Raw genomic sequence first — 13,857 nt, forward strand, 5'->3', positions numbered from 1 at the left:
AAAATTGAATTATTTGGCTTCAACGCCAAACGATATTTCTGGCGAAAATCCAATACAGCTCACCATCCAAATAACACCATTCCTACAGTAAAGCATGGAGGTGGTAATATCATGTTATGGGGTTGTTTCTCTGCAGCAGGGACTGGAGCACTTGTCAGGATAGAAGGAAAAATGGATGGGGCAAAATACTGTCAAATTCTTGAGGAAAGTCTGTTGTTCTCTGCCAGAAAGTTGTCAATGGGAAGATTTACCTTCCAACACGACACTGACCCAAAGCACACAGCAAAACTGACCACACAGTGGTTGAAGGAGAAAAAGGTGAATGTCCTTGCATGGCCTAGTCAGAGCCCAGACTTAAACCCCATTGAAAATCTGTGGAATGACTTGAAACAAAATGGTCACCATCAAATTTAACTGAACTTGAGCAGTACTGCAAAGAAGAGTAAGAGTTTAGTGCAAAGTTAGTAGAGACATATCCCGACAGACTAAAGGCTGTAATTAAAGCAAAAGGTGGTTCAACAAAATACTGAAACAAGGGGAGTGATCCTTTTTCCAATTCAGTGATTATGTTTTTTTTTTATTTTATTCTGACATGTTGGTGTTATATCTTTCACTTGGATGTTAAAAGTTGCACTGAGTAAATACAGCTGAATGAAACAAAAACTGTCTGTCTTCATTTCAGGCTGCAAAGCAACAAAATGTGATTGTTTTAAAGGGGGGGTGATTCTTTTCTATACCCACTGTACATGTTTATGGATTGGGATACATCAGCTTTGGGCAGTCCAACCATCCATTTATCCTTCCATTTTCTGCCACTCATCTTGGGCTGGGTCGCTGTGGCAGCAAGGCAGATGTTCCTCTCCCCAGCAACCTTTTCCATCTTCTCCTGTTCCCAGGCCTACTACAAGCTCACTCCGGACGTCTGAGCTGCTAATTACAGTTATATGAGGACCGGATGGCTGACTGTTAACCGTCAGCCGTTACCCTCCCACTACACCAGTGCGTAGTACCCCCCCCCCCTCAAGGAGGCTGAGGAGTGGGATGCCCCGACAATTTAAACATACCCTCCGGAGCTTCAGCATAGAAGGTGGTGTCTCATCCACACATTGTGCTTTGCCTCTGACGAGCTTCTTTACTACCTTATCCCCACTATCGCCAGGGGCCTCTCACCCTGAGCAACTCCGGAAAAGGAGAGAGTCCAGACCCAGTGATATGGGAAGAGGTAAGGCCACCGGTATGTATGTGTAATTGGTAGCCTACAGCTCTGGTTCCTTCCCCGCCATGAAGTTATGTTCCACATCCCTCAGTCAGCAATGCCAGGGGTCAACACACCTACGTCCCTGCCTTTGTGTTAGTCTTTGGCCAAAAAGACACACCTGTAAAGAAAAGAAAAAAATCTTAACTAGTAAATCCTATATAGTGTTTTGTGCAAAAGAGCCAAAACTCTAAAAGTAAATAAAATAAATAATGGTAACACTTTACAATAAGGTACACAAAAAAAATAGGTAGTTAATGATTAGTTACTGTTTTTGAAAGAGTAAAGAATGATTAGTTACTGTTTTTCAGAAGGGTAGTTTAGTAGGGTGATTAGTTACTCTTTCAAAAAACTACCCTTCTAAAAAACAGTAATCATGCGTTGCTCTTTCAACAGTAACTAATCATTAACTACCTATTTTTTGTGTACCTTATTGTAAAGTGTTCCCTAAATAATGATGTAAAGGAGGGATATAGGAATTTCTCAAATAAAATATTTTCTAAAAATTCCGATTTTAGATTAGATTTTAGCACAATTATCATAATTTATTTTACTTTTCCCTGACAGCTACGATTAATAAATAGCTTTTACAATTTTAATTTCAGAACTTTTATGAGATTAAATTGTTTTTTATTTACTGTCACCAGTTCTTTGTCTACTTGGTTGCTATTGGGGGTCCGCTCACAGGCGCCTGGAGGTCCCCGGACCTCATGTTGGGAACCACACACACGTTGTTGACGCTGCTCCATTCATTTGACTGTGATCGGACAGAGAGGCAGACGGAGCTCTAGCGGTCAAACTCGCCACCAACTCTGCATCATCCGTCCTCAGAGTAAACGCTGGGGCAGTTGCTGCTCCTGCTTCGCTTTTTTCTGCTGTGTGTTTTTCGCAGCGTGTGTGTTGTAGTTGTGAGCATGCAAAGCAACGGCCATCACCGAAACAAGGAATCAAGGAAAACATGGACAAATCGGCAACTTACATTTTACAAATGCACTTTATATTTATTCATCTTTAGTCTGGAACTGAAGAGGAGCGTTACGGGTGAGAAAATATCAACTTCCGCTTAATTTCATTGATGTAAAAGTCGAGAAACCGTGCCGACGTTTAACCTAGTGTGCACGCTTTTGTTTTGACAACGGCTTCCAGTTGGAAAAGGCATTAGAAAGGAGATACTCAGAGATCATTTCTGGGTATTCTGGATTCGGTGCCTCGGTATGCCACGAACCAAAAGTCCGAGCAGTGAGTGGAACCAGATGTGGAGAAAAACGGGGGGAGGGGGGGGGGAGCTGCTGGCTTAGTGTCTCTATTGTGATGTCTATTTATGTATTACGTTTATTTAAAGCTGCAAAGCAACGCACTTTTTTTTAACTGTGTTGTTCTATTTTTGTGCCGGATGGTTTTTTTTAGGCTACATTGTAAAACTGACGTGGGGTGACGCTTCATTTGGCACCCTGCGGGCAGATGTGACCTTTACATCCTGTTACAGGCTGCAATTAACACATTCAGTCCAGGCCTGCACAGCTACTAGACCTTAACATGTTATGGGATGCTGTGGAGGCCAAACCCACCTAAACAATGTCTTCCAGTAAATATGAAATTAGAAATTTATAGAATGAGTTAGGCAGCTACCATAAAGAAAATGATTAACCACACACATACTACTTTTAGTTTGATCTTAAAGTTAGTTTAAAAGTATGAGATTGTGTAGGTTTACATTCCCACTTAACACTCCTATCCCTTAGAATATACTCTACAATCTAAATAATCTGGAGCTCTTTTTGACAAGTACTTTTTTGGGGCATTCCTGCCTTTATTGGATAGGAAAGCTGAGATATGAAAGGGGAGAGAGAGGGGAGAAGACATGCAGGAAAATCATCACAGGTCAGATTCAAACCATGGACTTTCTGCGTAATAAACCTCTGTATATGTGCACCCACTCTACCAACTGATCTAACCGGCCACTAGTTTCTTTATTTTAAAATGACTTGCACCCATCTGCTATCAAATTCCTCTGTTGCCAAACTTTAGAATCCATTTTAAATGTTTTTTTTGGACCACATTAATGAGCTGTAAACTGATCTAAGTTTAAATATAATTATTGATTTGTTTAATGAAATGATGTCTCTTTGGATTTGTTATGTGCTCAGCATGTTGTCATTAACTTTCATGCACTATGTAACGTCATGAGAAATGAGAGTTTAGTGCTGTATTGTCACCACAACACAACACAACAGGAACGAAAAAGAATGGCAGTGATACCAGATGATTTATAGGAAACAAGGATTTGTTTCCCCTAAGTCATGGCTGGCAGCACTGCAATACAACAGAGTTTATTTGGGCATGAAAAGTTCAGACCAATATGGTGTGGGATTTCAAAGTAAGTTTCCCATGATTTATTATATGTTGAGACTCAGCTCCAGCTCTGTGGTGGTCTCTGGTGCCAAGCTTTAGAGCGAAGTTCTTCATGATCTCACACAAAATACTCATCAACATTCATCTTAGCATTGTTCCCCTTTAACTACTATTGTATATAACTCTTATCAAACTATAATTTAACAGTTAAACCTAAACTCGACAAGTCGTTATCCCCCTTATACCGTGCAGAAGTGTGAGGACTGATGAAAAGTTTCGACAGTTTGCACTTCTAAATTTGATACGCACTTAACAGTTAGGTCTGTTTCTGAGTGTGTCTGAAAGATGCCACCCCTCCCCTTTCTCCTCTCCCTTGTCCCCTGTCCCATGCCATGGTTAAACCTATCCACAGTTTGGGTTGCTTCAGAGGCCAGACCACCATAAAACACCAAAGAAACAAACACAGCAGGCTGGAATTTCCTGCCTATTTGCTGTTTGCTATTTTATCACACTGGCCAGTAAAGGCCTGTTCTTCTAATCTCAGACATCTGTCAGAATACAGAAAAGGTTTATACGGGAAAAGCCTTCTGCTCGAACATCAGTCTAGATCTTAAGATTAGACATATAAGTATGTAAAATAAATGAATGGTAAAAGTAGGCCACTTAGTTTAAATTATTTTGCAACCGCAATGAGTCACATATGAAAAAATTTGTTGAACTCATCATGTCTCAAGCCGAGACTTGCCGTTGATTCGTCGCCCAGGTTTGCAAGTATTGTCCTCAAACCTAGTTCAACAGATGTCCATAGTGAGGAGGTGGAGGTTCTGGGAATATCTGCCTCTCTTGGCGAGTGTCCTCGGCCGTGAGGTTCAGCTTCTCTTCAGCAGGAAACTGTCTCCAGCGTTGAAAAAAAGGGGTGACAGGGCAAAGAAGAGGATGAGATCACAGCAGGAGAGCTGTTGTGGCTTAGCTTTCACAGGGCTCAATGGCTTAAAGTTAATCTGGAATTCTGCACTCTCTCTGATTGCCCGGGAGTTTTCTCACATCAAACATCCAGTTGTGTCGCCTCCAGACTGGAATTAAAACTTCTTTTGAATTTGCTTCTTTCTGTCTGGAACTTCAGCTTCAGGTTGTCTAGTGGTTCAAAAGCTTTAGCCAGGAACTTCTCATGCAATCATCATGTTAATCCTGATCTTATGTTCACATACTGAAGTGAATTCAACACTCACTGTAAGGCTGATTTTTACTGGGCTGGTTCCGGTGTGAAAATCTTCTTACAGGCATCATTGGATTCCCATTTTGAAAATGGCAAATGAGTTATTTGCTTGTATGCCTCGTCTCATTAAGAAGTCAGCATTGTGTAACTCCATCTATTCAAGTCTTCAAGAGGGTTTTACTTGCAAAGAGAAGTGTAACTAAATCCTGAGCTAAGATTATAGATGAACATTTTATTGTGTGTTGTGTGTAATTGCAGAGTAGAGCTGACTTGCAGCAGAGATCGGAGGACATGTCTGTCAGAGAGAGTTTTATGTGAACGGATAGTTGAGGGTTTAATGCAAAATAAGATTTTTAGAGCTGTAACAATTGGTCACTGGACAGAAAATTAATCAAACTATTTTGATAATCGATTCATTGTTTAAGTCATTTTTAAGCAAAGACAAATCAACAGCTCTATCTTCACAAATGTGAATATTTACAGTTTTTACTTTTTTCTTCTATGATATTAAACTAAAGTTTACTCTGTTATCATTTTTGGATTGTTGAATGGACAAAACAATGTAAATACGATTACTAATTACGAAAAACGATTAATCAATTCATCAAGAAAATAATCAGCAGAAAAGGATCAGACAGATGTCGCTGATGTTTTTGCCTTTTAACACTTCCACTTTCAATGGAGATTCCTGTGATTTTCCACAGCTCTTTGCTGTCTGTTTTTTTTTTACATTTGATCCTGCTCTGGATTATGTTGCATTAATAGAAGTGACGAGAATAACCTCATGGAAGCCTCATGGAAAGATTATCTTGCACCAAAAGCAGCTGAGATGTTTTGTCTTAACTGGACCAGTGTTTGGATACAATAGAAGTTCTCAGAAGATTTAAGGTTTTTTTTGTGTCCTTGTCAGGGTACACTTGCTCTGATTTGAATCTTTTATGATTAAAACCTTGAACGGCAGTACACAAACCTAGCAGCTGGGTGTTACTGTAAGAGGGATAGCTTTATAAAAAAAGCAGGGTGGTGATTATATCTGATTACACTGTGCAGAGCACTTTCAAATTTAAGCTGAACCACTGTGCCTCTACTGCGCTCCGTTACTGTGTTTGCTACCGACCAAATGAGCTAACACTGCTTCTGAGAAACTCAACCACAGACGCTGAGAGCAAAAAGAGGGGCGTGTCTTTCTTCTCCCCCAGATTACAGGGAGTTTTATGGGGCTCTTGATGAGACTCCATTGTCTCTGTGTCTATAAAAAGCAGCACAGGAGGTTTGGAGGGTTTTAGCTTTTAGGTAGGAAATGAGAAATTGAGCGGAGTGAAGTATCCACATAGGAAAGTTGTGTTTTTTTAAACTAAATGCCCAGTGATCTTTTCCCACCTTCCCCACTTCCTGGCCTCTCACAGGAGCCCGCCGAGTAGGAATGCTGAGGGTCTCACTTTTTTTCTCCAAATCTCAGATCTGAGAAAAGAGATTCATGTGTATTTTGTGGATATTTTCTTTCAAATCATTTTAGCAGGACTGTAACTTAGAATCACTCCTACACTCCAGAGTTTTTTTTTTTTTTTTTACCACCTTCACACGGACTCACAACCACACACCATTCTGTTCACAATCCTGGCTTCTAGGTTACCAATCCCTAAATCCTTCAAGACAAAAAAAAAGCAATGATGGAAAACCACATATATTTTTGAGAAAGGGTGTTGGGTTTTCGTCCTGAAATTCCAGTCACTGAGGCTGGCATCAAGCCACTGCTCTGACTATGTTAACTTCAACAATTTATTTTCTGTTAGGATCAGTTTTCTGCTTACATTTTATATTTATTTTTGATACTTTTGTACAAGGGTATATGAAAATAATGCAAAGCTCTGTTTGTTAACACCTTGCAGGCGGCTATAGCTCCTCAAGGAATCACACTGAGGTGATGCCAATAAAGGCATCAGTGTACAGCCGTGAGATGTCTGCCGAATGAAAGCAGCTACCCATTTCACCCCTGAGTATCATTACAGTTTCATCGATTTAATCAAATTCAGACCTGTGAAAACATTCAGTCATTTGGGTCAAATGTATCAGTCACCTGCCAGATTCTCACGATAAAGACCTTTTCCCCCAAAAAGGTGAGAGGCAATTCCAGGTCAAGCCTTGGGAATGGGGTGATTTCTAGACACCTGGTGGGTGCATGTTAAAATACTTGCTAACCTTGCATTAAAAACGTGCACAATCATTTATTACAGTTTATTGCATTACATTTCTGCAATTACGTCCTGCTGAGAGCTCTTTCATGTAATGTGTTTACAGGATTTTAAGGTTATTGCAGGGTTAATATTATTATTATTACTATTAATACCACTGAAGTGTATTACGCAGGACATCAGGGGCCACAACTCAAACTAGTTCTCACCCAGCACTGCATCTATTAATGGAGATATTGATCCAGCCGCTGACCCGTTCTCTTGCCACATTAGCTGCTAACATGGAATCCCGTTTATTATCGACTGATGCAATTGTTTCCCTCTGTCTGGACAGCGCCGCTGGACTCTGATGAGTTTGCTTTCTTCCATGAGGGCGCCCAGGGGTGCCTGGGGGTGCGGGATCACTCCCTCGTCTTGTCATCCTCCTGTGAGGAAGACAACCAGCGCTGGAAGTGGGTGACCAGGGGTCGCTTGTTCAACCTGGGCTCGTCGCTGTGCCTGGGCGTAACCACTGGTAACGTCTCCTATAGATTGGACAGGTCTCCTCTGGGTGTGTACACCTGTGACCGCGAGCCACCCAGAATACGCTGGACCTGGAACTGTGGCCAGGTGTTGGACAACCTCAACAACTACCTTCCCTCACCCTCGTTTTGGAACGCCTCCTCAACCTCCCCTCCTTCAAAGCTCAAATGGACACTGCATGGTGGTGTGCAGGACCTGTGCTCTAAAACGTATCGTGGTAAGCATGCTTTTAATCAAACCCGATCAGATTTGCATCGCAAGGATTCTTCAGATTGGTGGTCAGTCTTTACCCAAAAGGTTTTACTAATTATAATAAGAATTTATTGATCCCCAGGGGGGAAATTAAAAATGTTTCACTCTGTTGTTAGAACACACTACACACAGGCCAGAAATACACACACTTGCTCAGGACCTATACATGCACCGAGCAGGGTTCGTTCGATGCCTTGCTCAAGAACACCTTGGCAGTGTCCAGGACAAAGCTACTGCCACCCTACTAACTAACTACACTTCCAGATTCCCTTTAAAATACTTTCATTTTGAAAATCATAGAAACATAGAATACTATACAGGAAATAGAATAGACACTTAACACAACCTGCTTAGCTAATTAAGGGCCCTATTTTAACAATCTAAGCGCACGGCGTGAAGCACATGGCGTAGGTGTGTTTAGGGCGTGTCCAAATCCACTTTTGCTGGTTTGACGGTGGAAAAAAGGGTCCGTGCGCCGGGTGCATGGTTCAGAAGGGTTGTACTTAGTGTCTTCATGAATTCATAGGTGTGTTTTGGGTGTAACATGCAATAAACCAATCAGAGTGTCATCTCCTATTCCCTTTAAAAACCAGGCGCGTTTGTACCTTGGTGTATTGCTATTATGATGGCAAATTTGCACCGTAATATTTTTATTTGTAATCTTTTGTATGTTTGTGTGCTGCTGTGCTTCCCTGAGTGTATGTGTGTTTGTGTGTGTGTGTGTGTGTGTGTGTGTGTGTGTGTGTGTGTGTGTGTGTGTAACAAGCATAGTGTGCGCGCGCTGTGCACAAGCCTAGGCGCATTTTACTAAATAATTAATTGTTAAAATAACAATAAAATGCTGCGTTATTGACTTTAAACCAGGTTTTTGTTGGTCAACTCCTGATCACTTCCGGCTGCCTCAAGATAGTAATACGCCAAGAATTCACCTGAACACACCTACCTGTAAGACCAATTGACCTGGGCGCAGGTGCATTTGCTATTCAAACGACGAAATTAACAACTGCGTCGGTCTTAAACTAGCAAAGACGCTTGCGTCTGGCTTTGCGCTGCACCTGGTGCAAGATAGGGCCCTAAGTCTGTAAGTTATTTATTGTGATAATTCTTTATTTAAATTTGAAAAAAATATAGGAACAACATTACAAGTTAAGTAAGGAACAATAAAAATACATAAGATGAAAAGTAAAAAATATAAAGGTAATGATAATAACAATAGATAAAGTAATTCAGTAGTTCTGCCGGCGATTTGATTTCTCCCTGCAGCTCAGGCTGGAAACCTGTACGTTTATCTATCCTGCTTCCGGGGACCAATCACAAACTGGCTTATCCACCTGCCGCGCTATTGGCGGGTTTAACATGATGACGATAGAGAAGCGACAAAGCAGCTTCTTGTTTACATTCAACATGGCGGCCACCGAAGCGCAGCAACCCGTTGATGCCGCTGTCGCTGCTACATCATCCAGCGTGTTGGTCTGATTGGTTGAAGGACTATCCAATTGCGTACAGAGTCATTTGAACTATGCCCGTTGATCACGCCTCTTGTGCAGTAGAAAATCCAGAGCAGACTCCCCAGACTAATGTTCAATCTTAAAAGACTGAGCTTGGTCTGGTGATAGCCAGACTAGTAATTCACCAAAACCAAATCAAATCCATTAAATATAAGAAATGAGATACCAAATATTGACACAGTGATCCAGTGAGCTGCTCCTTTGCTGCATGTTGTGCGGCCTCAGTGCGGAAGATAGACTTACTGTTGTGGATGCCACAGCTGTATTTGATCAAATGGATATAACAAAATGTTGCTTTTAGGGCATCTTTGAGGACAAGTGGCTGACGCCAAGGAAAACATTGCTAGTGTTTGTAAACTCCAGTAAACACACAGAGCTGTCCTTGCCCTCAAGTATATTTGTGTATAGTTTTCAGTCCAGATTAAATCTAACCACGGTGGTTGACAGCTAAGCCTCATTTCCGCTGTCAGTTCCATTCTTACCAATATCAAATGTCACGGTTGTTCATTGACAAACTATACTGTGAGGCTCAGTCAGCCGTACGAGTCTACAGGCTCTGCTTGACTGCAAGAAAAAACAGATCTTCCATAAACGTAATACCAGAAAATCTCCCTTTACTTTCTCCTTTATCCCTCCTCTTCTCAGTCTCTTTAACTTTTTTGTGGCAAGGGAATTGGGCGCATGGACATTTTCAACTTTTAAGTGCAGATCTTTAAAAGTTTCTTTGTGAAGTCAACTCACTGCTGGAGAGAAATGCCTCTGACATGAGTCAGTGATGGAGAGACTCAGCTGCAGCCAACCTACCAGCCAGCTGGCCAGCGGTGGAGCAGGGAGGGAAGTCAGGGAGGGAGCTTCAGAAATCTTTCCTTCCTCGTTTAACATGTCTGCCCTACTTTCCATTGGCCTAACTTGTTCTGGTAACACTGCAGATCCAGCCTCTCCCTCTCTCTGTTGCCCTTTTCCTCACACCATACTTTACTTCTAGAGAGCAGAACGGCAACCTCAGAGTATTTTGTCGAACTGTGGAAATATAAACATAGATATAGTTTATAAGGGAAACTGGCCTGGTTCAAAAATTCTGTGTGCTCTTTTAAAGATCTTGCTTTGAGGTATAAATATTTGATGAAATGACATGAACATGAAAACTGTTGATTCTGTTTTCAAATACAGTTCATAATATTGCTTTCCTGATAACCTGATCATTTTTGTTTGTTTGCTCTTCCTTCCGCTGACCACTATTTGACTTCACTGTTTTGACTGTAACATCACCCTCTGTTTTTCACGATGTGTTTGATTATACAACTCACTGGGAAAACAGATGAGGTATTTCAGTTCAGCACCGTTCCCAGCCGTAACTTCAGGCAACACAAGCGTGGCCCGGTTCTCCTGCCGCATGCAGGGATTCAACGACTCTCCCCTCTTTGCTCCTCAGAGATCTACACAATCCAGGGGAACTCTCAAGGCCGCCCCTGCTATCTGCCCTTCCAGTATGACAACCAGTGGTTCCACAACTGCACCAGTATCGGACGTGAGGACGGTCACCTCTGGTGTGCCACCACCTTTGACTACGGCAAAGACGAACGTTGGGGCTTCTGTCCTGTAAAGAGTGAGTTATCACTCTACACAAATGATTAACTACAGAAGCTCAGCAAACGTTACCACAATTTCCTCTCACCCAACTGTTTACTTTACTGTTATTTCCTCCTGTCTAACTAACGTCTTATCTCCCTTCCCTCACCGTCAGCCAGTGGCTGTGAAACATTCTGGGATACTGACCCGCTGACAGACAGCTGTTACCAGTTTAACTTTCAGGCTACGCTGTCATGGAGCGAGGCTCGGATCAGTTGCCAGCAGCAGGGAGCAGATTTGCTAAGCATCACCAAGCTGCATGAGCAGACATACATCAATGGTAAAGTCAATGTGCACACATGTACTTTTATGTGCAATGACATCCACTCATGTTGTAGCTACTTTTTGGAAATATACAATGGTATTGTTTAGGGTAGACACAAAGCTACTACATCAAAAATACAATACACAATACACCAGCCAATAAAACCTCAGAAATATGCAGCAACCGCACATTAATCAACAAACAGTTAGACAATTAATCACTGATTTATGTCCTGGCATACAAAAAAATAAGAGAAAGTCTAATTACAGTCTAAGAGTCTAAAGAAAGATCATTTGGAATTTAAGGATTTCTGTTGTTTTTTGTATCTGTAGGGGTGCAATTCCACAGTTTGCACCCCTGATCAAATCAGCAGTGAGGAAAATAATCTTGATTTCTTGATACATTTCTAATTTCTAATATGAGCAATCACCATATTACCTTTTAAAAAGAGACTGTGTTATCATGTCTGCTGATCAAGCTTTTCTTTCTTAGTTTGCCTGTGAAAAACATTTAAAAAAAATCTCAGATATTAATAGGCCATTTAGGGAAATACAATTTGCTGTGCAGCATAATATTTACTCATATTTTCTGTGCACATTCACTCTCTCAACAGGAATAATTGATGTTGGGATGTTATGACCCTGTTTCCAATATTAGTCAATTATTATATAATAATTCTGTCATCTGCCCAATACAGTGTTGACAGTTAAAATCAGGGCTGCTGACACGGGGGGAACACCGGGTCAGTCAGTTGGGTCCTCTAACCTTAATAATCTGCAGGCGGGGCCTTTGGACATCATCTTGTCCTGGGCACGAGCAAGACACACAGCGGCCCTGGTTAAAATCATGGCTAACTTTTATTGTGTCCTCTTTCTCAAAAGTCATATTTCATAACATTTGAGAAAGGTATTTTTCTGCTGTTTTAGGTTTACTGACAGGCTACAGTGCTGCTCTGTGGATTGGCCTCAATGACCTGGACATTAATGGAGGCTGGCAATGGGCAGACTCGTCACCGCTCAAATATCTCAACTGGGAGTCAGGTTAGACTGTAAAAACAACTCACCCTTTTCTTGTTGTTTTTTTTGTGTTAGTATCTGTGGTCTTTTTTTAAACATCCATTTCCCACAGAAGGCTGAATGAGCATGCTTGCTCAATTTGAGCACACACTGCTCTGAGTGTAAATACACTCTTTGTGGCCTTCCAGTGCATTTGCAGTCTTTTACTGTCGGGCACTGGAGTATTTTGGGGTTAAGTGCCTTGACAAAAGGTACCTTGGCATTAGAGATGTTTTAAAGTGACGTTCTTTTTTTAACTCTCGTCCGCCAGACCAGCCAAACCATGCTGAGGAGGAAAACTGCGCTGTGATCAGAACATCTGGTCGTTGGGAAAACCGCGATTGTTCTGTTGCTCTGCCGTATGTCTGTAAGAAGAGGCCCAATGCCACCCTGGACCCCTTCACTACTGGTCAGTGTACAGACATCTGAATTAGTACATTGAATTCAAATATACTGCCACAGTGCCAAAGTCCAGCATTTGATGGGTTTTTATCTTTTTTTTCTCTCTCTCCCACAGACTCGTGGGCAGATGATGAGAAATATGAGTGTGATGTGGGCTGGCAGGCCTTCCAGGCTGGCTGCTACAAGCTAACTTCAGATAAGATTGACTGGGATACAGCTCAGAAAACCTGTCAGAGGATGGAGGCCAACCTGGTCAGCATCCACACCCTACCTGAGCTCGAGTTCATCATACGCAACCTGAAGAAAGGTCTTTTGTCCTTTTTTTTTTGTACTGCACCTTTTCCTCCTGTGGAACGATGTGACAGTTATCTAGTCATGGTATCACTTTTTCATTTAAAGCCAACTCCCTTTCTCCCTCTAGATAACCCTCGCCCTCTAAGCCCTCTTCTGCCGTACAGCCGTTACAGATACTGTCAGCGGGGCAGATGGTTAAGCCTATATTAAAGGAGTTATTTCAGATACTTCCCTATATTTAATACTGTAGGTACTAAAACATTATAGGTTCAAATATTACAAATGTTGTATTATAAATATTAATAGGTTCAAATGAATTAATTGAAATACTTCCCTATGGTTTTTAGATTATTCTTAAAGAGACGCACACACCCTGTATTTATAAATATTATGTTATAAGTTATAAACAGGTTCAAAAGGAATTAGTTCAGAAACTTCCCTATGGTTTAGATTAATTTTAGAGAGACACACACACCCCCGCACTCGCGGGTTCTCGCTACAGTGGAAACCCGATGACGAGACAAGAGGCTTTTGATTGACAACCTAGATGTCCCCCGTATGTGAAATACACAGCACACAGAAGATCTTTATAACCAAACAATTACAATTGATTACTCACACTCTGACAGCTGCCTCTGCCGTGGTCACAGAGGTTTCCGCTCAGCTGGAGAATCAAAGGTCTGCTTGTCAGGTCGGTCCCCGGCTAAAGATGAGGCCACCACTTCCCCTTTCGCGGGGTCCCCGCTCACGCGGGCAAGTTGCAAAAAAGAAGAAAAAAAGGAAAGAAAGTCTTCTAAAAGAGCAAAAGACTGAGGTTTTTTGGGTCACCTTGCTCAAGACGAACACAGGTGGTTTTATTATTTTTTTAAAAAGCAAAGAGTTAACAAGCAAATAAAATAAATGAAAAAATGAACA

General features: G+C 41.6%; 1 protein-coding gene across 1 annotated transcript in view; it reads left to right on the plus strand.

The window, feature by feature from the left end:
* Positions 1 to 2,025: 2,025 nt before the first annotated feature.
* The window catches only part of mrc2 (mannose receptor, C-type 2), a 28,276-nt gene continuing 16,444 nt past the window's right edge, over positions 2,026 to 13,857 (plus strand). Inside the window, 7 exon segments of the mRNA XM_028599141.1 lie at positions 2,026 to 2,296; positions 7,350 to 7,754; positions 10,730 to 10,903; positions 11,042 to 11,206; positions 12,118 to 12,231; positions 12,518 to 12,655; positions 12,764 to 12,955. Of these exon segments, the coding sequence (XP_028454942.1) occupies positions 2,170 to 2,296; positions 7,350 to 7,754; positions 10,730 to 10,903; positions 11,042 to 11,206; positions 12,118 to 12,231; positions 12,518 to 12,655; positions 12,764 to 12,955 (1,315 nt within the window). The 5' untranslated portion in view covers positions 2,026 to 2,169.

Source organism: Perca flavescens, chromosome 15, assembly GCF_004354835.1.
Source record: "Perca flavescens isolate YP-PL-M2 chromosome 15, PFLA_1.0, whole genome shotgun sequence".
Lineage (NCBI taxonomy): Eukaryota > Metazoa > Chordata > Actinopteri > Perciformes > Percidae > Perca > Perca flavescens.